Below are 26,070 nucleotides of genomic sequence, written 5' to 3'. Positions count from 1 at the left end.
ATGAGGCTTTTTGAGACAGAGAGTTTAGCATGCTTATGCCTACAACAAGATCTGCTCACACGCTTTCCCAGAGTTTGCTGCCCAGCCGCGGGACTAAGCAGGAACTCTGCCCATGCTCAGAGGCTATGACTCTCACTGCGCAGTGAGAAGTCAAGGCTCCCCAGCCATGGAGCTCTCAGCTATGATCTGAAGCAATTGCACAACTCCTGTCTCCGCCAGCGCCTCACTGCTTCAGCTGAAGTGATTCGTCTCTCTCCAGCCTCTGATCCTGGTAATATGCTGCTTGGAATCCCCTCATCCCTTTTCTGCCTATATCTGAAATGTATTAGAATCTAGGAAAATTTAATTACACACACATAATTTAGTTAGGCACACGATGAATATTGGTACTGGTTAGGATGTTCTGTTTAAATACTGTTGCTAAAATGGATAGAGGGTTCTGCTTTCTGCTTTGCTAGACTATGTTGTTAGTCTTTATACTCAATAAAGCCCATTGAATCCTTCTGAGTAGTTTGATCTCCTTTCCTTCATCGCTTCCAGATCATACGTGGTCATCAATATAAAAGAACTTGATCCAGACCTGTTTTATATACTAGCTAATGAGCATGTTTGGCATATAGATCAGGCCTGGTCTGTAACAATTATGGGAGTTGTAGTCAACAACATCTGGGAATCCCTCTTAGAGGGAACACTGCTTGGCATGTGAGTTGACCTGGCTTATCTTGCTCCTGTTTAGACCTGGCTTCCCAGCTTAGATCTTGACCTGACCTATGCTCACTTCCTCATTTGTCTGACTTCCCTACCTGTGAGCTTGGGTTTGTGACTTTTTGAATTACACTTGGGTCCCTTGGTGGATCCTCGCTGGGATACCAGGACACCCAGCCCCACAAGACATGATACGCTGGAATCATTCTGCTTTGGTAGAAATTGGTGCCAAATTGCATGTTACATTAAGCATGTAATTGTACATTGTGTGCTTGTTTGGTTGGTTTTTTTGTTTCCTAATTAGCACCCATGGGCAGGAGGGTGAATCAAGACTGAGGCTAATGGCAGTTTCCCTCATGGGGCAGTTTCTCTCATGGGATTGGGCCCCTCACAGCCATGGGGGCCCCCAATCCAGATCAGGACGATGGTGTAGGGCAAATGTCCTAATCCTTATTGGACTCTCTCATGAGTAATGAATGTGCCCCCTTTTAGTGTCTACTCCTTCAAAACACAAATGTTGCTTTTGTAAAGTGATCTAATAATGTAATCTGGTCATCCAATACTATAACCCAAAAGGAAGGTTGGGTTATAGTATTAAAAATTATTGAAAAATAAAATGTCTAAGCAGAAGCAAAGAGATAAAGGTAACTGGGAATTTTTCTCCTTCACCTGAAATCCTGAGCGGATGCCTGAACAAATGTTGGTTCCTTCACCAGCTGAGGTAGGCAGATAGGTTGCAAGAGATCGACGCACGGTGTCACTGGTTATCTGTTGCAAACCAGTCCTGATGATTGCAGAACTACTGAATGTGACAATTCCAACCCAGGACCCCATTTCAATGATCTGTAACAGGAAGAGTTCTGCAGCTTGCCTCAGTCGATTAATGCGATCATACTGCATACGAAGAAAAATAATTCACAGAATAGTCAATGCCATCCAGGAGAGGCAATAAAAGAAAAGAAAAAAACCTGAAAAGGTTCTGTTCTTAAACTGTTGTACTTTGGAAATAACAAGAAGTAAATACAATATTTACAAATGCATAATATTTGAGGTTCTGGAATAATCTTATATACATTGTTTGAGGTACAAAAAGCCCTGTTGAAATGAAAAGGACATGTAAAAGAACTTCATTCATTTTGCTGGCTTGCCCCATGGATTGTCCTGTTGGAAAATACTACTCATCCTATCTTTGTGCACTGATAAAACATCCAAATTAACATATCTAGTCAAGAAGCACAAAAATAACCTCAGAGATACTGAGTCTATTTACACATGTGTGCAAAACTGGGCTAAGGAAGCCCAGCCCGGTTTTGCACACACGTCTACACTGCCGGGATCGGGCCTGGAGGCACCGCGGCGGCAAACCCACCTATGGAGTCTCCCTCTAAAACGAGGTCAAGGGAGCAAGTGCTCCATTAACCTCATTTTTCGGATTGTCTGTCAGGATCGTCTAGCAGACTCGGGGAGTGGAGGGGAGATCCCCATAATGCACTGCACACTTGCACAGTGCATTATTGGAGCTCCAGGAGATGGGGCAAGGCAATGCATCCGGGCACCCTGACCCACTGAGCAACTGGCAGCAGTCAGTGCTTGTCTGGGTGGGCAATCTGTCCACCCAAGGAGAGGAAACAGCTTGTGTGCAGGGAGGTAAGCTCTTCAGAGCTGCCTCCCTACTAACCCTATTGCCCTTTCTCACTGGTCATGAGAAAGGGCTCACTGCCTCACAACTATTGACACTGATTCCGTCACTATGAAGTGTCCAATTGTCTGTAAACAGGAAAAGAAAAGCAGGACTTACTGAATCCATACTTCCAGAAACATCAAGTACTAAACACAGAACTCTCTCTCGTGTTTGCAGCAAGGAGATAGTGGGGGCAGGTGGAGGAGCTTTTAGCGGAGATGAACTGGCAAAGTCAGTAGAGTTCCTGATTACTTCCCATGTGCTCCTTTGGTTGCACAGTTTGTTCTGCATATTTGTTGCCTTGACATTATGGTTACTCTCGTTACAGAACTGAGTAACCTTAAAAAAAAAAAAAGTTAGAAGGACAGCACAGGGTTAGAAATAAATCCCATAGGCTCCCAACGGACATTAGAAATGCTTACTGAAGAGAGACTTTGCATGTACATTATAGAGGCTGGAGTACTTTGCTGTTTTTCAGGCACAAACTGGCATCCCGATTCATACAGCCCAGTTCGGCGTTCAACTTTGCATTCTCTGATTGGTCCTTTGCTAGGTTGGAATATATATTTACCTTTGACATCAGCTGAGCATCTAAACAAAATAATGTAATGAGGTGAAGTTAGCAAGTTAAAAAGCCTAATAATAATATTCCCTAACATGAACAGTGCCACGTTTTGGATAAAATGCATCCACCCAAAGATTAGAAGACTTATTACTAACAGATGACTGGTTCTGTTAATACACTTTAGCCATCGCACTACAAAAATACAGTCTGCCACTACTGCTAAAATGCGGATCAATGCCCAATAAGTTGTCTTGTCAGGCAAGAACGTCAGCTGTAGTACTCCCAGATGGGCAGATCATAGAACTGGGTTGTAAGTAATAGATGGGGAGAATGCAGCATTTAAATAAGTTATGTAAGGGTTGTAGATGAAGCTTAATATCCTGCAGGAAACAGCCACAGGGATCTTTTCTGTTAGTAATCAAATTGTATCTTTGAATTAGCAGATCCTTCATTCTTCAGGCTTTTACAAGAGTTGTACACAAAAGCAATTACTGCAATAACTACTTTTCTTGGTTCAGACAGCACGTACTTTAATAGTTGTTGTCTGTTAAAACTAAATTAAGAATACAAGTTCATGTCATAGTGTGTGGGCACCCAATGGTGCCCACCCATAGACTGATTAGGCTCCAGCACACTTTCAATTCAGACCTGTCTGTGTCTTAAGTGTTCTGTTCCACTACTAAAATACTACTTAATGCTACTTAACCCTAACCAGTCACACTGCACCAAAATGAACAAACCCAAGTAGAAAATCCATGAAATAATAATAATTACATAAGCTGAAGTTACACTTTTAGGAGGGTACCTTGTTGCTTCAGCCTTGTTTATCCCAGTTGCATAGAAAGGGGCATCATTGTTATATTCGTCAAAGACACCCCACCGGAGATGAGCCCACTCATGGACAAAGACTCTACCTGTGGAATACCAGGAAGAAAGCTAACTGTAACACTATGATTTATACTTACTAAATACAGTGCTTAGATGCCAATAGAATATTATACAAGAAAAGTTATGAAATAAAATGAGCAATGCTATGCAGTTACACCAGCAACTGAGTAGCTATAACAGGAAAGCTAGTTTTTCTATTGAATGGATCCTGTACTTCTAATATTTTTTTATTTTACTTAACAAATTTTGTATAACTCCTACTACCAAAGTCTCTAGGCGGTTTACAACATTAAAAAAATAACCCAGACATTTAAAAAAACATAAAATTTAAAATAGCTACCCATAAAAATAGTTGTGCTTCTGAGGAAAGGTGCAGGTGTCTTTCCACTCTTCAAGAGTTAAATGCATTTCAATGTGCCCTCCTTATCTATGTACATGTTAAGCCCATGGTTAATAGTTTCTAATAAAGGCGTGGTATGGAAACAGCAGTGCATTACACTAAAGGACTCCCCTTTTATTCCAAGGCATGCTCTGAAGGCTTATGATACAGCACCTTTCTAAAACTAAACATGGCCAGGCCAGACTAGAAGGATTACTGAATAAAACATAGTTCCTAGTGGGTTCGCAGGTGAGTTTGTGACTTTTCTGATACTGGTTTTCTTCTTCCCAAACACTGACTCAGAGGCAGAGCCACCATTGTGTGAATGGGTTTGAAGAATCTGGGCCAACGCCCCTTGGGGGATGCACGTTGTGTCCCAGCCACACCCCTGCATCTGACATCAGATGTAGGGGTGTTATTTTGCTCACAAACGAGGCCACTCAACCCCATTTTATGAGCAAAATCCAGCCAGTGCTGGGTTCTCAGCATGTCCGGGAGCAACTCAAAGGCAGGGAGAGCTGCTCTGGCCTTGCTGCGAATGCATTGCTGGCCAGACTTTGCTCGCAAACGGGGCCACATGGCCCTGTTTGTGAGCTAAGCTACACCCCCTGCATCTGACATCAGATGCAGTGGGCGTGGTTTAACCACACGTCCTGCTTCTGATGTCTGACACAGGGAGGGGCTAGGGCTGCAGCAGCAGGCTGAACCGTGGCCGCCGCTGGCCTCCCTCCGCCTCTGTCCTGACTATAGAATATTTGAATAATAAAAAGAGAATATTTAATTTTGAATCAACAGGTACTACCTTGTGATCCATAAACATCATGCAAACTGTCATTTGTCAGGAAGGTAGATGTGAAATGAATGTATCGTCCTTGTTCCCCACATCCTCCAAACTGCAAAGTGTAGGGATCATCTTCATACTTCAGAAAAGGTTCTGCCACTATGACATCAGCCTAAAATAAAACACCACCTGGTTTAAACATAACCAAGAACAGGTGCATTTTGATAACATTTGGTGATGCAAAAATCTTATTTTGCATAAGTTTTCAATCTACATGTTAACAGAGCTGTTTTTGCCTGATGGAGAAAGCTCTGAAAGCAGCTGGGGCTCCACCCTCTTTTTTTTTTTTAGTAAATACTTGTGCCATTGATGGGATATGTAATGCAATACTACACATATCTAAGTCTCATTGAGGTTGATGGGCTTCCCACATCTCCAGCATAGGCCTGGATAGCCCAGGATTTGGACATCCTGTACAGAATGGAGAAAAGGTGTTCTGAACATGAAATGTCCAAGAATTTAGGTGGGACGATTCCTTTAATAAATTTTACCCATTTTTCTAGTGCTTCTGTCCAGGAATTGCAGCTGCATTGTGTCAATGTGTAAAAGCCCCATATTCTTACTTTTTCTCTGGCAACTGCACTACCAACTGGCTAGGCTGATGTTCTACAAATGGCTCAGTCAACCCTTCCTCTCCTTTCTGGATCAAGTCTGGAGTTAGTGATAGTGGTGGTAGGCCTCTGATTTTAGCTGTGAAATATATGTGCACTAGTACATGAGGCCTGCCATTGACTGGACAAAGTCATTTTGCATAGATTACTTATAGGAAAGTTCAAGCTATTAAATAGGTGTAATCGGATTTTTTATTAATGTACTTGCAAAAAGTGAAAGAACTGTTTGTTTTTACATTTATATCCTGCTATTCCTCCCAAGGAGCCCAGAGCATTGTACATCTATATATTTATTTCTCCAAGACCTACCCGTGGCTAATTCCATGTGTGGCAGCTCTTGCGAGAATTCGCAAGCAGCTGCTGATTAGCCACAGAGACGGGGGAGAAAGTGGCAGCAGCGGTGGCCGGCCGGGGGGAGGAAACAGTGGTTGAGGCTGGCTGGCGGAAGGCAAGCAGCAGCTGACAGGAGGGCTAACGAGCTGCAGGGGGAGAACAAAATGGGGCTGATGGGGGGGGAGAACAAAATGGGACTGATGTGGGGGAGACTGGGAGAACTAGGGGCGCAGATGTTCTGTGCCAGTTCAGCTAGTTATATTTGTTTATCCTCACAACAACCATGTTAGGCAGGTTAGGCTGAGAGATACATGCCTGGCCCAGAATCACCCAGTGAGTTTCAATGGGGATTTAAACTCAGGTCTCCCCACACCTAGCCCAGCACTCTAACCACTATAACACACTGGCTCTCAATATGAAAAAGGGAAAATAATTTAACATTTTGAATATTTTGAAATTTTGAACAATTAAATATTTAAATAGTTCAAAATTTGTGGAATTTTAACTTCATAAAGTATTCATTTTATTGAATAATGACCATATGTGGTAAATTTAAATTTCATTATCTATAATTTATTTATTCAATTTCTATACCACCCTTCCAAAAATGGCTCAGGGCGGTCCACACAGAGAAATAAATAAATAAGATGGATCCCTGTCCCCAAAGGGCTCACAATCTAAAAGAAACATAAGATAGACACCAGCAACAGTCACTGGAGGTACTGTGCTGGGGGTGAATAGGTTTCATATTTCATAATATTTCATAATAGGTTTGATGAGGTGAATGAGCAGTCCTGTAAGAAGGAAGCTGAAAGGGAAAGTCAGGAGGGTCAGATCGCTCCAGAAAACATGGAACTTATTTAAAACCAGGGAAGTTATAAAAGGGAAGAAGACCTTCACAAAATGCAAGTCCTGCCCAAATGCAGAGAACAGGAAGGAACATAAATGCTGGCAAAAGAAATTTAAGGAGACAATAAGGGATACAAAAAGAGAGTTTGAGGAGCATATAGCTAGAAGTGTCGAGAGGAATAACAAAAACTTCTTCAGAAGCTGAAAACCTGCCGGGAAGGTGGCTGGACTCTTAGATGATGAAGGTGTAAAATGGATTATTAAGGAGGATAAGGAGATTGCAGATAAACTGAGTTTTTGCATCTGTCTTCATGGAAGAGGGTAATGAGCATATACCCATGCTGGAACTGAGCTTCTCAGTCTTGGAGGCTGAAGAACTGGGCCAATTTGAGGTGACAAGAGAGGGTGTTCTAAACTGTCTTGAAAAACTAAAAGTTAAAAAATCACCAGGGCCAGACAGCATCCACCCAAGAGTTCTAAAGGAACTCAGATGTACAATTGATGACCTCCTAGCAGAAGTATGTAACTTTTTCCTACAGTCAGACTCTGTGCCAGAGGACTAGAAAGCAGCCAATATAATTCCCGTTTTCAAAAAGGGATCCAGGTGGGATCTGGAAACATATAAGCAAGTTAGCTTAATTTCTGTTCCGAGCAATTTGATGGAAATCATTCTTAAGGATAAAATTGTTAAGCATATAGAAGAACAGGCCCTGATGAAGGAGAACCAGCATGGCTTCTGCAATCTTGCCTCATCAGTCTTTTAGAATTCTTTGAGAATGTCAATAGGTGTGTGGATAAAGGTGATCAAGTTGAAATAGTATACTTGTACTTTCAAAAATATTTCAACAGCATTCTAAATCATAGACTCTTGAGTGAACTTGGCTGTCAGGGGCTAAGGGGGCAGGTTCAATTGTGGTTTGGTAACTGGTTAAATGACAGGAAACAGAGGGCAGGAATAAATGGACAATTTTCTAAATGGAGGGAACTATGAATTGGTCCCAGGGGTCTGTACTGGGACCAGTGCTCTATAACTTATCTATAAATGATCTAGAAGTTGGGGTTACGGGTGTGCATGCACCATTCAATGCCGAACCAGTTTGCTTCTAACTGGGCTATTTCAGCAGCTTGATAGTGAACTGAACTGGGGGCAATTCAGTCTGTGATCGATCTAAACCATGCCTGGTTTGAGAGGAACTGATTCGGCATCAAAGGGAGGTCTGGGGGAGGAGAGAATAGTTTAGAGGGCTTACCAGCCCGCACAGCTGTTGGCGCTGCCACTTGCCCCCTTGGTGCAGCCCAAGCGTGCTGTGATCTGTGCTTGGCAAGATGCCCATGTGGCAGTGGTGTGGTTCAGGCTGGAGGCCACACAAGTGGCCGGAAAGTACTCTAAACTAATTTTATCACTGCCCCGGGGCCTCCTCTTATCGGATTCGCCCACTCCTTTATTTGTAAAGGATAATTTTCACCATAATCCCCTTTACAAATATAGCCACTCAAATTGCCTAACCAGTTTGATCAAATGGACTGGATGGTTGGTTTGACTGAACCAGTTTGGCGGCACATGGTTTGGTTTGAATTCGATCTGGATTTGAACCAAACAACGAGTTTTGGTTCATGCAAACCCCTAGTTAGGGTAAGGAGCAAAGTTGCCAAATTTGCGGATGACACTAATCTGTTTAGGATAGATTCGTGTATTAAGTCAAATCCACAACAAAGTACAAGGAGCTCCAAAAGGATATCTCCAAACTGGGGAAATGGACAACAAAATGTCAAATGCTGTTCAATGTGAGCAAGTGTAAAGTGATGCATATTAGGGTAAAAAAACCAAACTAACTTCACATATACACTGATGGGGTCTGAGCTGTTGGTGACTGATCAAGAGAGATAAAGATTAGGGTCATGGTGGACAGCTAATTGAAAGTGTCGACTCAGTGCATGGCAGCTGTGAAAAAGTCAAATTCCATGCTAGGGATCCTTAGGAAGGGCATTGAAAATAACAATGCTAATATTATAATGCCCTAATACAAATCAATGGTGTGGCCACATTTGAAGTACTGTATTCAGTTCTGGTCACTATATCTTAAGCAGGATATTTGTAGAACCGGAAAAGGAGCAGAAGAGGGCAGATGATCAGCGGCTTGGAAAACCTTCCTTTTGAGGCAAGGCTAGGGCATCTGGGGCTTTTTAATTTGGAAAAGAGGTGACTATGGACATGATAGAGCTATATAAAAGTATACATGGAGTAGAGAGAGTGGACAGGAAATTTTTTTCTTCCTTTCACACAATACTAGAACCAGGCCTTAGGCCTGATCTAGCAGGGCTGTTATGTTCTTATATACAAAATATATAAGGGATTGTATGGGACCCCAACAATGCACTTTTCTCTAATTGCATTGTTGGAGCCTCTCTAGAACACTCATTGCCTAATGCAGCACCTGCAGTCTTGTGTGAGCCCCTCTTAGGTAACAGGAGCAGGGGCATAGGGAGCTCACCAGCAACCATGGGACAAGCTCTTTCTGGCACTCTATGCAAGATGGGCCACACTACCCTTCCGCCACTCCCATTTGGTGCTTTGTTCAAGTGCTGTTGGGGTGCATTCTTTCTCTGCTCCAAGCAAGGCAGAGGAAGAAGCATCCAGCCAGCATTTTAAACAAAGCCTCAGCTGGAAACTGCAGAGCAAGCACTTGGCCATTCCTTCTGCTAGTGGCCACAGGGGACGGCGGGGTGGGGGGGGGGAGGTGACGGATGAGTTTGGCGAGTGGGAGGGTTTAGAGCATTTGGTGGCCCCTGGAGGTGCCAGGGGAGCAGGGATGAGCCCCCAGAAGTGCTCAAGGTGGAGGCAGCCTGAGGACAGCCAGTGCTCCAATGCTCCATGTTAACTATGCATGTGAACAGGAGGTATCTCCTCTGGAGTAGCAGGAAGAAATGTAAGGAGTAATGGGCCTTAAAACAACTGTCTACAGCGTTTTAATGAATCTACTCCTTAATCCAGTCCAGCTCTTGAACAATGTTGTCGCTTAGTTACAGTTTAGTTAAGTTCTAGACTGGGGGCAGGGCAGATGGAGAACAGGAAAAGAGTCTGCCTTGCCTTGCAGTGCTAAAGTAAAGTATTTCTTCATGCTGTTTCCCCTTCTGGCTGTCCTGCCAGCTCTTTGACCTTGGAAAGTAATGCCAACCGCCCACAGAGCCTCGTCTTTCTCCTTTGTAATGCCAGGTTGGTCCAGAATAAACCTGAAATCATCCATGATCTGATTCTGGATGAAATGGGTTGATCTGGTATGTATTAGACTTGGTTGGGGGAGGCTGGTGCCTGTCTGGTCCTAGCTTTTCCCTCCAGGGTACTCCATTGAGGAGCAGGGGAGGGGACATGGGTGGGGAGGTGGAGTGGGAGTGGCTGTGGTCTATAAGAACAATATCTCCCTTGCCAGGATCCCTGTCGAAGCGTCTGACCATATTGAATGTGTGTACCTAGGTTTGGGGATCAGGGATAGACTGGGACTTCTGTTGCTGTACCAGTCACCCCGCTACCCAACGAAGTTCCTAACTGAGCTGAAGAACTTGGTCTCAGTCTTAGCTTTGGAGTCTTCCAGGCTTCAATGTTCACTTTGGGACCAATTTGTCTGGGGTGGCTCAGGAATTCATAGCAGCCATGACAACTGTGGGCCTATCCCAAGTGGTCTCAAGGACCGACGCATATTGCTGGTCACACGCTCGAACTGGTCTTTCACTCTGAATAGGGTAGTGTTTCGTGGGTGAGGACTCCTGTTTTTCCATTGTTATGGATGGACCACCATCTGGTTAAGGTTGGACTCACAACCACGTCCCACCTCCGCAGAGGCAGGCAGCCCATTGGGATGGTCCTCCCAAGAAGGTTATTGGATCCAATAGGATTCCAAGAAGCCATGGAGGGATTTAGTGTTGGCTCTGCCAGTGACCCTGTAGACACTCTGGTGGAGAATTAGAATAATCATCTCACCAGGGCAGTGGACATGATCACTCTTAAGCATCCTCTTTGACCAGCTTCAAAACTGACCTCTTGGTATACAAAAGAACTATGGGGGCTGAAGTGGTGAAGTAGAGTGCAAGTGGAGAAAGACTTGACTCGAATCCAACAAATTACTACATAGAGAGCATTTGAAGACCTATGCTCAGACTATACGTGCAGCAAAGAAGCGATTCTTTTCCTCCCGTGTCATGTTCACAAGTTCACGTCTGGTGGAATTGTTCAGGGTTGTGAAGGGGCTAATGTGCGCCCCTTCCCCCTTGAATCAGTACTCGGAACCAACAATTACTCGCTGTGACATTTTAAATGATTTTTTTGTGGACAAAAATTCCTGTATTTGGGCCAACTGAGATTCAAACTCCACAATTGTTACAGAGTCTGATGCTGAGTTGTTCATCAGCTCCTCTTATGTGATGACCCCGAATCAGTTTCAGTTTGTGACTCCTGAGGATGTGGACAAGTTGCTCAGAATGGTGCAGCCTACCACCTGCCCTCTTGAACCTTGCCCAACATGGCTTATACTATCTGAGAGGGAGGCTGTTGCAGAGGGTCCAGTAGATATTATAAATGCTTCTCTGAGCAAGGGAAGGATGCTTCCTTGTCTTAAGGAAGCAATCATTAGACTGCTTCTGAAGAAATCTGCCTTGGATCTCTCAGAATTAAGCAACTGCAGGCCTGTCTCCAACTTTCTATAGCTGGGCAAGGTGAATGAGAAAGTGGTGGCCTCCCAGCTCCAGGCGGTCTTGGAGGAAACTGATTGTCTAGATCCATTTCAAACTAGCTTTCGGGCAGGCTATGGGGTGGAGACCACCTTGGTCGGCCTGATGGATGATCTCCAATTGGGAATTGACAGAGGAAGTGTGACTCTGGATCTCTCAGCAGCTTTCAATACTATTGACCATAGTATCCTTCTGGAATGTCGGAGGGGTGGGAGGAACTGCTTTGCAGTGGTTCTGCTCCTACCTCATGGGTAGATTCCAGATGGTGTCCCTTGGAGACTGTTGTTCTTCCAAATCTGAACTTTCCTATGGTGTCCCTCAGGGCTCCACATTGTCTCTGATGTTTCACATCTACATGAAACCACTGGGAGAGATCATCAGGAAATTTGGGGCAGGGTGTTATCAATTTGCTGATGACACCCAAATCTATTTCCCCATGTCAGCATCATTGGGAGAAGGCATAACCACCTTAAATGCCTGCCTGGAGGCAGTAATGGCCTCAATGAGGGATAACAAACTGAGGCTGAATCCAGTTATGACAGAGGTACTTATTATGCGGGGTTGGAATTCAGGAGATGATTTTGATCTGCCAGTTCTGGATGGGGTCACACTCTCCCAGAAGGAACAGGTATGCAGTCTGGGGGTGCTTCTGGATCTGAACCTCTCCCTTGTGTCCCAGGTTGAGGCAGTGGCCAGAGATGCTTTTTATCAGTTTCTGCTGATATGTCAGCTGCGTCCGTTTCTTGAGATGAATGACCTCAGAATGGTGGTACATCTGCTGGTAACCTCTAGGCTGGGTTACTGCAATGCACTCTGTGTGGGGCTGCTTTTGTATGTAGTCCAGAAACTGCGGTTGGTTCAATGCAACAGCCAGGTTGGTCTCTGGGTCATCTAGGAGAGACCATATTACTCCTGTGTTGAAAGAACTACACTGACTGCTGATACATTTCTGGGCAAAATACAAGGTGCTGGTTATTACCCATAAAGCCCTAAACAGCTTAGGTCCTGGGTATTTTAGAGAACCTCTTCTTCACCATGAGCCCCACCACCCATTGAGATCATCTGGAGAAGTTCATCTGTGGTTGCTGCCAACTTGTTTGGCGGCTACTCAGGAATGGGCCTTCTCCGTTGCTGCCTCTGGATTTTGGAATGCACTCCCTGTTGAAATAAGAGCCTCCCCATCTCTGGCAACTTTTAATAAGGCACTGAAGTCACATTTATTCACTCAGGCCTTTAATTAGATGTATGGTTTTACATTTTTAATGTTGGTTTTAAATGATTTTAATGTTTAAATAATTTTAGCTGTTTATTTTATTTAATTTTGATTTCAATTGCTTGTTTTCATTTTGTTGTAAACCACCCTGAGCTGTTTTTGGAAGGGCGGTATATAAATTAAATAAGGGAGACTCGAGTTCAAATCCTCATTCAGCCATGATACTTGCTGGGTGACTCTGGGCCAGTCACTTCTCTCTCAGACTTCACAGGGTTGTTGTGAAGAGAAACTTAACTATGTACACTGCTCTGGGCTCCTTGGAGGAAGAATGGAATATAAATGTGAAAATGAAAAAAGGAAGCCTCCTGGCAGTTAATAGGTATTGAACCTTCCTTTATTGCCTGACGTGAGCAACTGGGATTCAGAAGTGCATTTTTTCTAAAGCCTACATTCAGCTGTTATGGGCAGTAGCCAGTGACAGACCCTTCTTCTGTAGATCCAATCTGCTTTTAAAGCCATCTAATCCAGTAGTCATCGCCACATCTATAAGAACATTCAGTTATGTACAGCCCAATCTTGTGTGTGTGTCCAGAAATCTACCACTAACTGCAATTGGATTAATTTTATTTATTTATTTATTTATTCAATTTCTATACCATCCGTTCAAAAATGGCTCAGGGTGGTTTACATAGAGAAATAATAAATAAATAAAGGTGGCTCCCTGTCCCCAAAGGGTTCACAATCTAAAAAGAAACATAAGATAGACACCAGCAACAGTCACTGGAGGTACTGTGCTGGGGGTGGTTAGGGCCAGTTACTCTCCCCTTGCTAAATAAAGAGAATCACTACGTTAAAAGGTTCCTCTCTGCCAAGTTAGCAGGGGTACATTCAATGTACGGGGTTGCAGCTTCAGTTCGTAGTGTCCCGCCCCCCCCCCCAACAAAAGTAAGCAGATGCTTACCTTTTCATAGGACTCTATGGTTCCTCTTTTATATTCAGGTTTATTTCCCCATGTCAAAGGAATGACAACTTTTACAGTTTTAAAATAAAATCTTTGCTGTGTGGCGTTGAAGAGATAAGCAGATGCCTCTTCAACCATGTGCTGACAAGGAAAGAGAAGACTTTGTAAATATATGTGTTAAGATAAATATGTAGATATAAACATTTACAACGGTTTACGTAAATAAATAGCATCTACTAGCTGAGAATTTCGCACACAGGTAGCCCCAGGAATGTTTGCCCCAGGAATGTTTAAAATACATACTTACATACCAGCTACTAAACTAGAATTTGATGCACAAGCCTACAGCACTATGGTGCTGTAGGCTTGTGCATCAAATTCTAGTTTAGTAGCTGGTATGTAAGTATGTATTTTAAAGACTGAGTAAAAATGACATCTAATAGTCAAAATTTACCTCATAACAGAAGTCTACCCTCCAGCACAGAGTTCATTCATACCCCTGAGTAAATCTGAGGGGGCGGAGGGCAGGATTTCCAATAACAGCTTGGAACATACATCCAAGCTGCATTTACTTGTATATAATTATTTGGCAAGTTACTAACAGCTTTTGCTAATTGAACACACTCACAAACACTGAGCTGTCTTACTTTTATGTTGTCAACAATCCTGTGGTCTTCAGGTAGCTCACGGTTAATTGCAATAACAACATCTTCAAATCCACCATTGTTGAGTTTTATCAAGGTCCCTCTTCCCGCCTCTAGTAACATCAGTAAAAGAAGCCACCTATTAAATCCCATCTCTGCTCCTGCCACTTACTCCAGTCTCACTCAGAAAAGCAAGGGCATAGGAGGGTTAAACATGCAAGTGCTTATAAGAGGCATAGAAAAGCTGGATGTTTTATGATAGGAGGACTTTGTTCTGTCAAGGAAATTCAGCTATATGTTAACTGTGGCTAATGTCATCATTGTTACATGTTAACACTTAGGGGAAAGACATCTGCAAAGATTGTGATATATTAATCGGAATGTACATTTCCTTGTTCTGTGCTCCTAATTCATCATTGAAATAAGCTTTCCAAGACATTGAAACTAAAGTTAATCACAACAGCTCTTCTGAATTGCCTTGGAACTTTGCCATGGATATTGAAATGAAAACACCCCTTCTTTCCCGATTTCATTTTTTATCTCTGACCTAGAAAACATACTACCTACAACCTCTCCACCTGGACCTTCATACTTCTGTCTCAGAATGTTTGCAGGTTGCTTGCTTCTCAAATGTGAGGATTAGTGAAGGAAATTTAAACCTAAACAAAAGAGATTAATCATATATCTGCGTTAGAGTAACAACAGACCAAAGAAGCAGCCTCAAACAAATTTGTATGTGACAACTAGTTTCCTATTGAGAGGATAAGTATGGACCTGCAACAAAATGTTGCAGTATATTCCTGGTCGGCATGTGTTACCGGAGCCTGTGTATGAACATGGTGAAGGTTTTAGGCACCTTTCTCCCTTAGAAGCAGAAGACATTCTTTCAGAAGGACCCCCTTGTTGTTTGGCAATACCAAAGGCTGCCAAGTTAAAAAAAACAATTTTGGGGTACCCCACCACTGTTCACCCACTGCCCACCTACCACAAGCCTCCCGATGCCCCGCCAAATGCCCACTCATCATCACCACCATGCAGGGCCACTGCTAGCCCCTTTAGATTGCTCCATGACTTGCCAACACCCCTTCTCCTCCCGCTGCTGCCACTTCGCAGCTAACTTGCCTTCAGTAAGTGACTGAATGTACTGCTTCCTCTCTTGAGAGGACAAGAGGAAGCAGCCCAACCACCTGCTTACCGCCCTGTGAGCTGACGGGGAAATGGCAGCAGCAGGAGGAGGAGAGACTGCAGCAGGAGGAGAAGGATGGGTGATGAGTGGCAAGGCCAGTAGGACTTGTGGGGCTGACATGGAGGCTGTAGGTGAGTGGGAGCAACGTATAAGGAGCCATCAGTAGCTCTCTTCTTGGGGGCACCCCCAGGTGGCCTGTGTTCTTTGAACATGTCCACCCAGTTACAGTTGCACCTCTGTTTTGATCAATATTTCAGCTCCATTAAGATTACAAAGTAATTCCAATGACAAAACCAGCAGTGTGTGAACCAAGGAGATCATTTGGAACAGTCCATCATAGAAGCCATACTGCATTCAAAAAGGGGCACTACATGTCAGTTTTTTCTTCTTCATTGCATATCCAAAAGGGTTTGCAAAAGTGCAGCACCAACTCTGTTCTGTTTCAGATTACCTCAACATAAAAACCTCTATTGGAGATTTTTGATAACAGAATTGCCTTTAAGTAGATACAACACAGATTCTAAAAGATGCATCATATATTCTGAATTGGTTCACAGTCAACACTTAGCCAAGGCACATCTATTGGAATTGTACAAATTAATGAAGTTCTCATGGAACATAAAATAGTCGCTGAATTCAATAGTTATTAGCACCCATCCAACAGTTATTAGCACCCATGCCAAAATTTAAAAACCAGTTTGCAGACACCTTGTTTTACATGCCTCTGAACAAAAACAAGCAATCCTATGAGTAACTTCTTCATGCTTATCACCTAAAACATAAACAATAAAATGTTCCTCAGACCAATCCAAACATTTATTTTGATAGGGGGTGATCTGAATGGAATGGGCAATATCATACAAAGGGCAGTTAAACAAAGTAAGTGTTAATGTTTCCACCTCAGCAGCTCCACATGGGCACAAACGTTTCTCCAAGGGGATCCCTCAAAAACTGCCTCCAACACAGCTGAAGGGAGGACGTTAAAACAGGCCTGTGAGAAGACCCTTCTCAGCCCGGGTGTAGGCAAATGTGTAAGGTACTCAAATGGCCTTGGGTAATTTGAAAAGCTGAGATAATTATATCTGGAAGCAATCAGGCTAAGGTCACTCTGCTTTTCTATGTCTCTTACCCTCTGTGTAATGATTTTTTTTTTTTTTTGCCTGATCATAATTTAATGATTGTATATATTGCTCCGAGAGGCCACAATTACCCAGGATGTCATGTATATTTCTCCTCCAAGTGGAACAGAAATCATCCACCAAAGTTAGTTACATAATGTCAAAACATTATGTGTTCAGCCCTGGGTGGTTCAGAAGTATAATTAGTCCCATCCCACACCCTTGCCTTGCTAGTGCTTCAACTGAGATATTCTATGAGGTTGTTACTGATCTCTAATATGGTCACTCATGGGAGCTATTCATCTGACATCTTAGTTGAGTCTTGAGGAGTCAGAGAACTGCAGGTATGTAGCATTCTGCTTGAACATACTTTGGTGTTCTTCCACAAATGTTGGAAGAGAATGGCAAATGCTAATACTTTTACCACATTCTTTCCCACTTTGTGGTCATTGCTCAATGAATGCAATAGCAATGCTACTAGAAAGTCATTGGCATCAAAATCTAATCCTTTGCTTGTGCAGAATACCCACACAATGAATCTGTTTATCAAAATATATGATGATTGCTTTGCACGTTATTTTGTGTGCAGGGGCGTAGCAAGGTTGGAGTGGGCCCAGAGACAAGATTTTAAAATGCGCCCCCCCCCCCGCCCGCTCAAAGTCCAGGGCCTCCACACACCCCAGGCCCCAAGGATTTAAGTCTGATATTTCAAAATAAGTATGCTGCCTGGAAATACATTTCACTAAATACACACACACACACTTCACAATATATAGTGATATACATTGAGTACTATATATTTGTGCTACTTTTAATGCCTAGAACACACTAGAAACACTAATTATTAAAATGGGCCCCTAGCTGCAGATGAGCAAAGGAGACTTTCAACCATGCAGTGTGAGCCTATGTATGTTTTCTCAGAATTCTGAACAAATTCAGTAAAGTTTGATTCCAGGAGGTTTTTCACACGAGGCTTTTAAAGCCCTTTAACACACATCTCCTCAGAAATGAAAGTGTTGCATTCACATGTTGGCCAGATTTACCCTGAAGTCCCTGTGAGTTATTGGGGAGCAGTTCACACACAATTCAGGTTTTTCACTGAAAGTGTAGCCAGATTTATATCTTGAGTAAAAAAAAAAAAATCCACTATTTTGTGTTGGTTCTTTGGGATAACTTCAATTTTGCAGTAAAGCCTCCTAGTAAACTTGCAGTAAAGCCTGCTGTGTGTAAAAGTCCCAGGTAAGTGTGTGAAGAATTGCAGCCTCAGGAAGCAAATCTAACCACATATAGCTGGAAGTACATTTCATTGAAACCTGAAGGACTTACTAGCAAGGAAAGCATGTCTACTTAAAAATAAACTCCATTGCATTCAATTTTCTGAGATCCTTCCCTTGTAAATGCACATAGGACTGCACATGCTCAGGGATGTAAATCAAACCAAACTAATTTGTGCTCCCAGTATATTTTGCTCCCTATAGGAGACCAGTGAGTCCCACTGAAGCAAGGAAGATAGGTGGGGAGAAACAGAGAAAAGAGCAAGAATTAGCACCATTCCTCAGGAGAAAAAGAGTGGGGGGAGAGAATGAGGAATTTTCCTCTTCTTGGTAAAGTTTTAAGATAGACTTGCCAGGGTTCAAGGAGCTCCTGAAGTTATGCTCTAGTCTGTTCTAAAAGTCATTCTCCCTGCTCACCAATGTGGAAGTAGGGCTGGTTGTGGTCTCTCATTGTACTGCGATAAAAATCACTCTTTGCAGGTGCTCAGAAGAAGGGTCATCCCTAGTGGGGTGCAGGGCTGGGGGGCAAATCACCATGTGCAGGGCCTCCTTAACATTTCATATCATTACGGAATCATACTGACTGATGACATACAGTGTAAATAGTGTGAGTGAGGTTTTTGAACATGTCCAACCAGCTTGGCATTTCTAAAGAAAAATAAAATAAAAGCACAACACATGCTTCACAGTTCTCACTCAGACCTTCTGGGTTGCAAAACAACTTGAACATAAGTGCATTTATAAATGACTGAATAAATAAATATAAATATAATATTGTTTGTTCCAGAAGCTTTTGTAATTTTCTGCCATGAAACAAGCCACTTATAGGACTTTTTAGATAGTTTTTTTAAAAGCCAGCAAATTTTCCAATCTGTTTCAAATTAAATATTCAGAGACTTCTCAGTCTCCCGCCACCACTATAAAAGCCCTACAGTGAGCAGATCCCTATATATGTTGGGGGGGGGGGCACTAAAAGAAATTCACATTCTACCTCCATTACTGGCGAAGGCTGGGCTGGGCTGGGCAGAGGGTCTGCAGAGAACTGTGGTGGGTAAGGGCAGCCAGTGCTGGCCGCTCTGCCTGCCTGCCTGCCTGCCTGCCTGCTTGCTTCCTTCCTTGCTTCCTTCCTTGCTTGTTGCCTGGAGAGCTTCAGGCTTCAGCGAGGCCTATGCATAGGCCTCTCTAGAAGCCCCGCCCACCCACCGATCAGCTGAGAGGCAGAGAGTGAAGGAGCTCTAGCAGCTTGTAGGCTGCTTAGATTGCCAACCAGGAAAAGCAGGAGAGAGGGCAGACAGGGCAAGGCGGACTGGCTGAGGGACCTTGGGGAGTCATGGGACATGTCTTGGGGGGGGGACTGGAGGCAGTGGGCCCCGAGACAACTGTCCCCCTTTGCCCAATTATAGTTATGCCCATGCTTGTGTGCTCTGGAACACAGGAGGGGCCAGTGTTCAATAGATGAAGATGAATGGTCCTCCTGGCTGTGGCACCTTGCTGCTGTTCCCTGAACCTGTGCTCCATGGCTCCACTCCTGCCACCCACCACACCGCTGACCACCAGGGATGTAGCTAGAGGAGAGGGGGCCTGTGTTTGCCCCTCTCCCCAGCGACCCCTCAGAGTGAGGGAGATAATGAAAAAATAGGGAGGGGTGGAGCTGGGGGCCCCTCAGGAGCTGGGGGTCCCAGGTTCTTTGAACCCCTCCTCTCAATTATAGCTACACCTATGCTGCTGACCACTTCTATCCCCCGCCACACCATCTGTGGTTCCTGCTGCCTGTGACCTTGTTGCTACTCACTGCTCCTGCTGTCCTCACTACCACTCCTGCACTGTCGCTCCATCTGAACTGCCACTTGGTAACTGGCTCCCAAGGCTAGTCAGATATTTGAAGGCCTTGGGATCTGGCTGGCAAGAGGCAGGAGCAGTGGTGGCAAAGTGCCTACTGGTGAGCAGGGTCAACTGCAGAGCCTTCCTTGCTGGACTTTGGAAGCAAAAAACGTAGCTACGAAGGGATGAACTGATCTCAAAGTGCTCATGTACAGGGAGGGAGGGGGTGGAAGAGACAGCCATGCTCAAAGAACAAGGGTGAACACTGATAGCTATGCCCCTCTAGATCAAGGGGTGGGGGTGTTCAGGGAGTGGGAAAAGGCATCACCCTCCCAACTTGCTCCTTTGCTCCTAGTCCTGTAAGCAGCTCCCGCCACGACTGCCAAGGGCAAAAGTCCACCACAGTGTGGTGGTCACAAGATCTATTAGCAAATCCAACCTGCTTTTTTTCCAGCCTGCACTGCAAAAGAATGGACTGCTAACTACACAAACAGCAACTCCAGCAGCTCTTTCCCTGTGTATGAACGACATGTTTTTATTGTGCAGCCTCAACCTAGCCATGTTTGCTTGGAAGTCAATCCCACTGGCTTTAATGAGGCTTACTCACAAATAATCGTGCAGGTGGTTGACCTTTAAACTGTAACAAACTGGGACTGTAATATGCTAACCAAACACATGTGTGAAGGACTGAACAGTCCCAGTTGGTTGTTTCTGTTTTCAAATTCACACATTTATTGATGTCTTCTTGCCTCCAACTCCTGCTAATTTCCGGAGGCTTTCTAAAGTTCCTTTGCTGAGAGCCAGTGCAGTGTACTGGGTAGAGTGTTGAACCAAAACTGGGAACACTTGAATTCAAATCCCCCTTCAGCCATGAAATTCACTATGTGATTCTGGACCAGGTACTTACCTGTCAACTTGACTACATCACATGTTTGCTGTGAGGATAAATATAACCATGTCCATTACTCTGGGTTCTCTTGGAAGGATATAAATAAACTAAAGTGGATTTCTTGCACAGTCTTTCCCAAACAATAGGCTATGGTAACAGAGTGTCTGTGGGGAGCAAAAATACATTTAATACTATTGAAAGTACTTCCACACATCAATAGCCAAAAAAGTATTGTGGGCTGTCCTTGAACAGAGTATAATTAACAGATGACTGGCTGCATTAGAGAGAAATGTCACTACTTGTTGATTGAGTGAAAAGGCATCAGTGTGACATCAGTGTTAAGTAAATCACACTCATGCCATCTAACGACCCACAGCCCCAATGACTTGAAATCCTTGGCATTAACCTGCTGCAGTCCCATTCACTTTACTATCTTGATCACATAGGTTTATTTGGGCCTTTCTGGGCATTATTGTGTATGTCTAGACTTGCAAGCCTGCAGACTGATCCTATGCATGTTTACTTGAAACGAAGTCCCACTGAGTTCCATATGATTTACTCCCAAGTATGCATGTAGCCTAGACCTGTTCAGGGCTTGAGGACTGGAGAAGAGGAAGAGCTTGCCCTCCCCTTGTGCATGTGCATTGCTCCATGCCACTGGGCATACCCTGCACTTCTCGCCTTGGGAGGAGACACCAAAGTCATATTTCAGATAGGGCACCATAAACTCTACAGCTATGCCTTGTTGGTAGTGTGCAACTGGTCCGGATAATTGCTGGATAAAGTAGATTGCTACAAACTGCTACAACAGTTTGTGGTGTAAATTGTCTGTTTGAGAATCATCACTGGTACTATAATAACTGGATCAAGTGGATTGCTGCCTGTTCCAACTTGCTCTAGTGAATTATCTGTTTGTAATTATAGCATGTAAACTATGCTCCCTGGCCTCCTAACTACGTCTCACATGTGGCTTGGCATTACCCCGCCTGGAGTGCATCAATCACCATCCTAGGTTCAGCCAACCTTACCTCTCACAGCATGAGATAACTGCCAGAGAACAGGTTGTAGGATGGAATGCTTCAGAAATCTTGCCAACATCTTCACCAGCTGAACCTCATCTAAGCAACTGCAGTTGGCTGAGGGCCCAAATCCATCCACTCTCAATGCAAAGTCCAAATCAAAGTGGGTGTGATTTTACCTGCAAGTATTCTGGAAACATGATACAGAGGGTATTTAAGCAGACTGTCTTTGCAGCTGGCTAAGCTCCTATAAGCCCCTATTTACTTGGAAAAGCTCTGCAAGCTGATCCCATGCAGACACAATAGTGGCAAATATGAATGTTTTGCCATCATCACGGCTATGGCACAGTCTCTCAGATGAGGTCTAGCAAATGATTGGATGGATTCATCCTGAGTTTTCCTCCACTTACACTCTACCCATAGTCTCTGTTGCATCAGTGTCCATTGATATAGTATGGGGCAGCATGGCAGTGGGAGAAGGCATGGCATCTCAGAATTATCATGTCAACCACCCTCTTGCCTGTGGGCTCCTCAGAGGCATCTGGTGGGCCACTGTGTGAAACAAGATGCTGGACTAGATGGGCCTTGGGCCTGATCCAGCAGGGCTGTTCTTATGTTCACCCATATCAGTTCTCTGCATTCTTTAGAGTCAAACAAGGGTTTTGAAAGTGTAGCTGTTAGCAGCAACTATTGAAAAAATCTTGAGGGTAGTCTGAAACCCAGATGGGTTCACTGTCAGGAATGTATCATAGAAAACAGTTCTCCACCATCTTGGGTATTGGAAAGAACGTGAACTTCACCAGGTTGTAACCCACATACTCACCAAAGCCTGAAGAAACTGCTGGCAAGCCTTTCTACAAACTGTAAATGGGAACATTTGCAAATTAACTATGTCAAAATCAAGATTATTTTGTGGGGGCCACCCAAACCACATTTAGATGGTCTCTGGAAAATAACCCACTGGTGCAGGTTAAGTTTTTTCAGTATTGATACACATGATGGCACAGGCTAAGAAAACAACTGAGGCAATTTGGCACTTTTTTAAATCTTAAAGGTGATCATTTGGTTAGTCCCATTCTGGATATTTGTTTAGGCAAGCTTATTCCTTTGATGCTTTACGGAGCTGACATTTGATACACCTGCAATAAGATTGCGGGGGGCTTGGAGAAGCTGAAAAATAAATTTCTTACTGCAATCTTGGCACTACCAAGATTACAAGAATGTCCTGTTGTTTGTTGAGATTCCACCAAAAAATGTTATCCCTGTCAGTAGCCCAGCTAGTTAGGATTTCATTTGTATAATCTTTCCAAGGATTTGTGGTCCCAATTAGTTGGAGCACTGATAATCCAGAATAACATAGGTCAGAATGAACTGGAATGACTGAGTAAAAGCAGAATCAGTCAAAGATGTTTTGTTTGCAATTCCCTATTACATATTAGCGATCATTCATGCCACGAAATTTTCTAGATGGTTTCCCTTTTTTAATTGGATCAGAGGAAAAACCACTCTCAAGGCAACCTGTTTCTCCCTGTGCAAAGTCATGTATTCACTGAATTACATTTCCACCCAATGACATCGTCTTCAGTTGAGAGCTTTTTTCCTTGTAAGGAGCTATGTGGGAGGGCCGATTGAAATTGTGTGCATTTGTGTGTGTGTTAAAGGGCAAAACCTTTCTCTCTGTGCCATGGTTCCAGTTGAATTGGGTGATGGCTGGCTGCTACTTACATTTGAAAAATATATAGGCCCTAATTATGTGAAAGGCGCATCATATAGTGTGGTCTTGGAATGCAGGGAGATCAAAAGACAAGGAAGAATCATATTATCAACATTTCTGCAATTTACTTATAGTGAAATCATGCATATATAGTCTTTTGCTCAGTGTCACATGCCATGAGCGATTTAAAAAACCTATTGGCCTATTAAAAACCTATTGGGCATTCATTTTTCCCCAAGTATGGATATAATCCCATCCAAATTAAACACATTAAGCCACACTGATTTCAACAGGCAAAGCACATGCTTAACTCAATTCTCCCATTTAATAAAATGAGAAAGTGACCGTGGACCATCATTTTAACCAAAAATGGGTTCTGAGCATCCTATGAAAACTGAAGATGGATACATGCAATCTGTATATATTTTGCAGTAGCAATAGCTGTTCAGCAGCTCGATTTTCTCCCCTTTTACTCTTGTTTCTCCAAGAAGAATACTCTTTCCTGAAAATCTTGGAAGTAGTAAGTTTCTGTAACTAAACAAAGAAACAAACAAACAGATAGTACAACTAGATTGTCACACCTAATTTTATGTATGTTGTGAGTCCACTAGATGTCAGTACAACAAAAGCCATAGGCTCTTTGCATTTGTATTCCAAACAAAAATTTAGATTGGATCTATTCATACAGTCACAATAGTAATAGTTCCCTTATAGCTGAGATAATATGTGAAAACTGTATGCCACCATTATAACATCCTATTTGACATAAAATCTAAACCATCTTGCCCTGAAATTGGGCATAGAGGAATCACCACCATCTTTCCCAATTCCATTAGTTCTAACTGGAATAACGTTGTTGGTCAGTGTTCCCTTCTGTCCCTCCATTTTCAGTCAGGGTTGCCAGCTCAGTTTGCTTTCTTCTTGAATGTAATAAAATATGTCATTACTGTGTCTAGTGTCATTGAGTTCTACAGATCAGCTGGCAAAATAAATGGTAATGGGTCTGGAATTTGTTCCAGTTGTAGACATGCCATTAATATATGACCTTTCAACTTTGAAAGAAGTTCCTCTTCAATGCTTGGGAGGAATCAACGATTTGATCCAGCTCTCTACAGTTCCTCCAACTGCTGATAACAGTTTTGCCTGAGGTGAGTGCAACTTTTGTCCAAGCAGGACAGTTGTCCAGAGATGAAAATGCCTCTAGACTCCAATGCTGGTTATTTAGGGACCTCTGCTAGATGCTGTGAAAATCAAGATCTATTGTGTGATTTGATGGCATATTCTCTTAGCAGCTCCTTTGTAAGTTGCTGTGAATAGTGGCTGACATACTGTGCATGCTACATCAGCTGAATAATGTTGTGTGCATGCAAGCTGTGCAAGTTGAGCAAATAGCGCAAATGCAAATATTGCACAAATGATTGTAAAAAAAAAAAAGAATAATGCAGCATTTTTAGACTAATATTTCAATACAAGCACTTTCATTTCCACTTCCTCAGATGCAGGGTGAAAGCAAGGGTGGTCCGTCACAGCAGGTATTGACAGCATTCTGTATACATCCAAAGAGACATTTACAATGGTACACATACCAGGTAGCAAAGGAGAAGAATGTCCGACTATGTGTCTCCATAATGTGAATAAAACCTATAATCTCTATTCAAAGAGAGAATGACACAATCAAATTGTACTATACATTCTTCTGCTATTTCATGTTCCAATGTTGCCCTGATTTTATTTTCTTGCTTAAGAAGATAAGAGCAGCGAGATATTGGAACATGAAATAACAGAAGAATGTATAGTCCTTATGTCTAAGGATGTGCATGAACCAAGGTTCGTGCACCAGTTTGGATGAGGTCTGAACCAGTTCAGCACTATGGGGAGGGGAGCGGCAACCAGGATCTTTTAAAAAATGGAGAGCAAGCCCTTACCTGCTCTCAGCTGTCGCATGCAGCTTCATGTCCGCGCAGGCATGAATGCCATGTGCCGTGGTCAGCAATACCATGCTGACCATGCAAATGGTGCCCACACATGTCTGGATGCCATGTGCATCCCAGCTCCACATGGAGGTTCTTGGGACAAGCTCTGCTGCAGCAGGAAGCTGCATGTGGCAGCTGAGAACAGGTAAGGGCCTGTTCATCTTTGTAAAAAAAACCTACTCCCCACTCCGCCGAACTGGTTTGGTGCTGAACTGGTTTGGACAAGGTCTGAACCAATACAACGGAATGGGGAGTTGGGAGCAGGGTTCATGCACAATCTTATTTATGTCCAGGGAGAGTAAAATTCTCAAAAGGGTAAAGGAAGGGGTGTGGGTGACACAGCACCAGAAAACCAAGGGGGGAAAGGAGGGAAGGAAAACCCAAAGGTGCTGAATAAGTCGATAATAAACTTTATTCTGTAAGGCCTGATGATGCGTTTTGAGCTTGTGCTCTTCTTCAGTGGTAAATATGTTCTTGTTCTCTTTGCTGGAAATTGTATCAGATTCTGGCTGGTGTTGGATTCCAGTAAACAGAATAAGAATGTATTTGCCTCTGAAGAACAGCACACACTCAAAATGCATCAGGCCTTAAATAATAAAGTTATTATCTACTTATTCAGCACATTTGGGTTTCTCTTCCCTCCTTTTCCCAGGTAAAAAAACTCACCAACAGGTTTCATAGACT

General features: G+C 43.3%; 2 protein-coding genes across 2 annotated transcripts in view; both read right to left on the bottom strand.

Moving 5' to 3' along the window:
* The window catches only part of LOC128323158 (calcium-activated chloride channel regulator 1-like), a 55,385-nt gene extending 40,840 nt beyond the window's left edge, over positions 1-14,545 (bottom strand). The window contains exons 1-7 of the mRNA XM_053245878.1: positions 14,396-14,545; positions 13,749-13,889; positions 5,021-5,171; positions 3,757-3,865; positions 2,809-2,977; positions 2,504-2,725; positions 1,375-1,599 (exon numbers count right to left, since the gene is read on the bottom strand). Of these exons, the coding sequence (XP_053101853.1) occupies positions 1,375-1,599; positions 2,504-2,725; positions 2,809-2,977; positions 3,757-3,865; positions 5,021-5,171; positions 13,749-13,889; positions 14,396-14,545 (1,167 nt within the window). The remainder of the gene's footprint in view (positions 1-1,374; positions 1,600-2,503; positions 2,726-2,808; positions 2,978-3,756; positions 3,866-5,020; positions 5,172-13,748; positions 13,890-14,395) is intronic.
* Positions 14,546-23,882: 9,337 nt separating this feature from the next.
* Positions 23,883-26,070, bottom strand: part of LOC128323157 (calcium-activated chloride channel regulator 1-like) — a 49,222-nt gene continuing 47,034 nt past the window's right edge. The window contains exon 15 of the mRNA XM_053245877.1: positions 23,883-23,947. Coding sequence (XP_053101852.1) covers positions 23,883-23,947 — 65 coding nt within the window. The remainder of the gene's footprint in view (positions 23,948-26,070) is intronic.

This window comes from Hemicordylus capensis, chromosome 4 (genome assembly GCF_027244095.1).
Source record: "Hemicordylus capensis ecotype Gifberg chromosome 4, rHemCap1.1.pri, whole genome shotgun sequence".
Taxonomy (NCBI): domain Eukaryota; kingdom Metazoa; phylum Chordata; class Lepidosauria; order Squamata; family Cordylidae; genus Hemicordylus; species Hemicordylus capensis.
The sequence above is the reverse complement of the archived record's forward strand: the minus strand, read 5'-3'. Positions and strand labels throughout refer to the sequence as shown.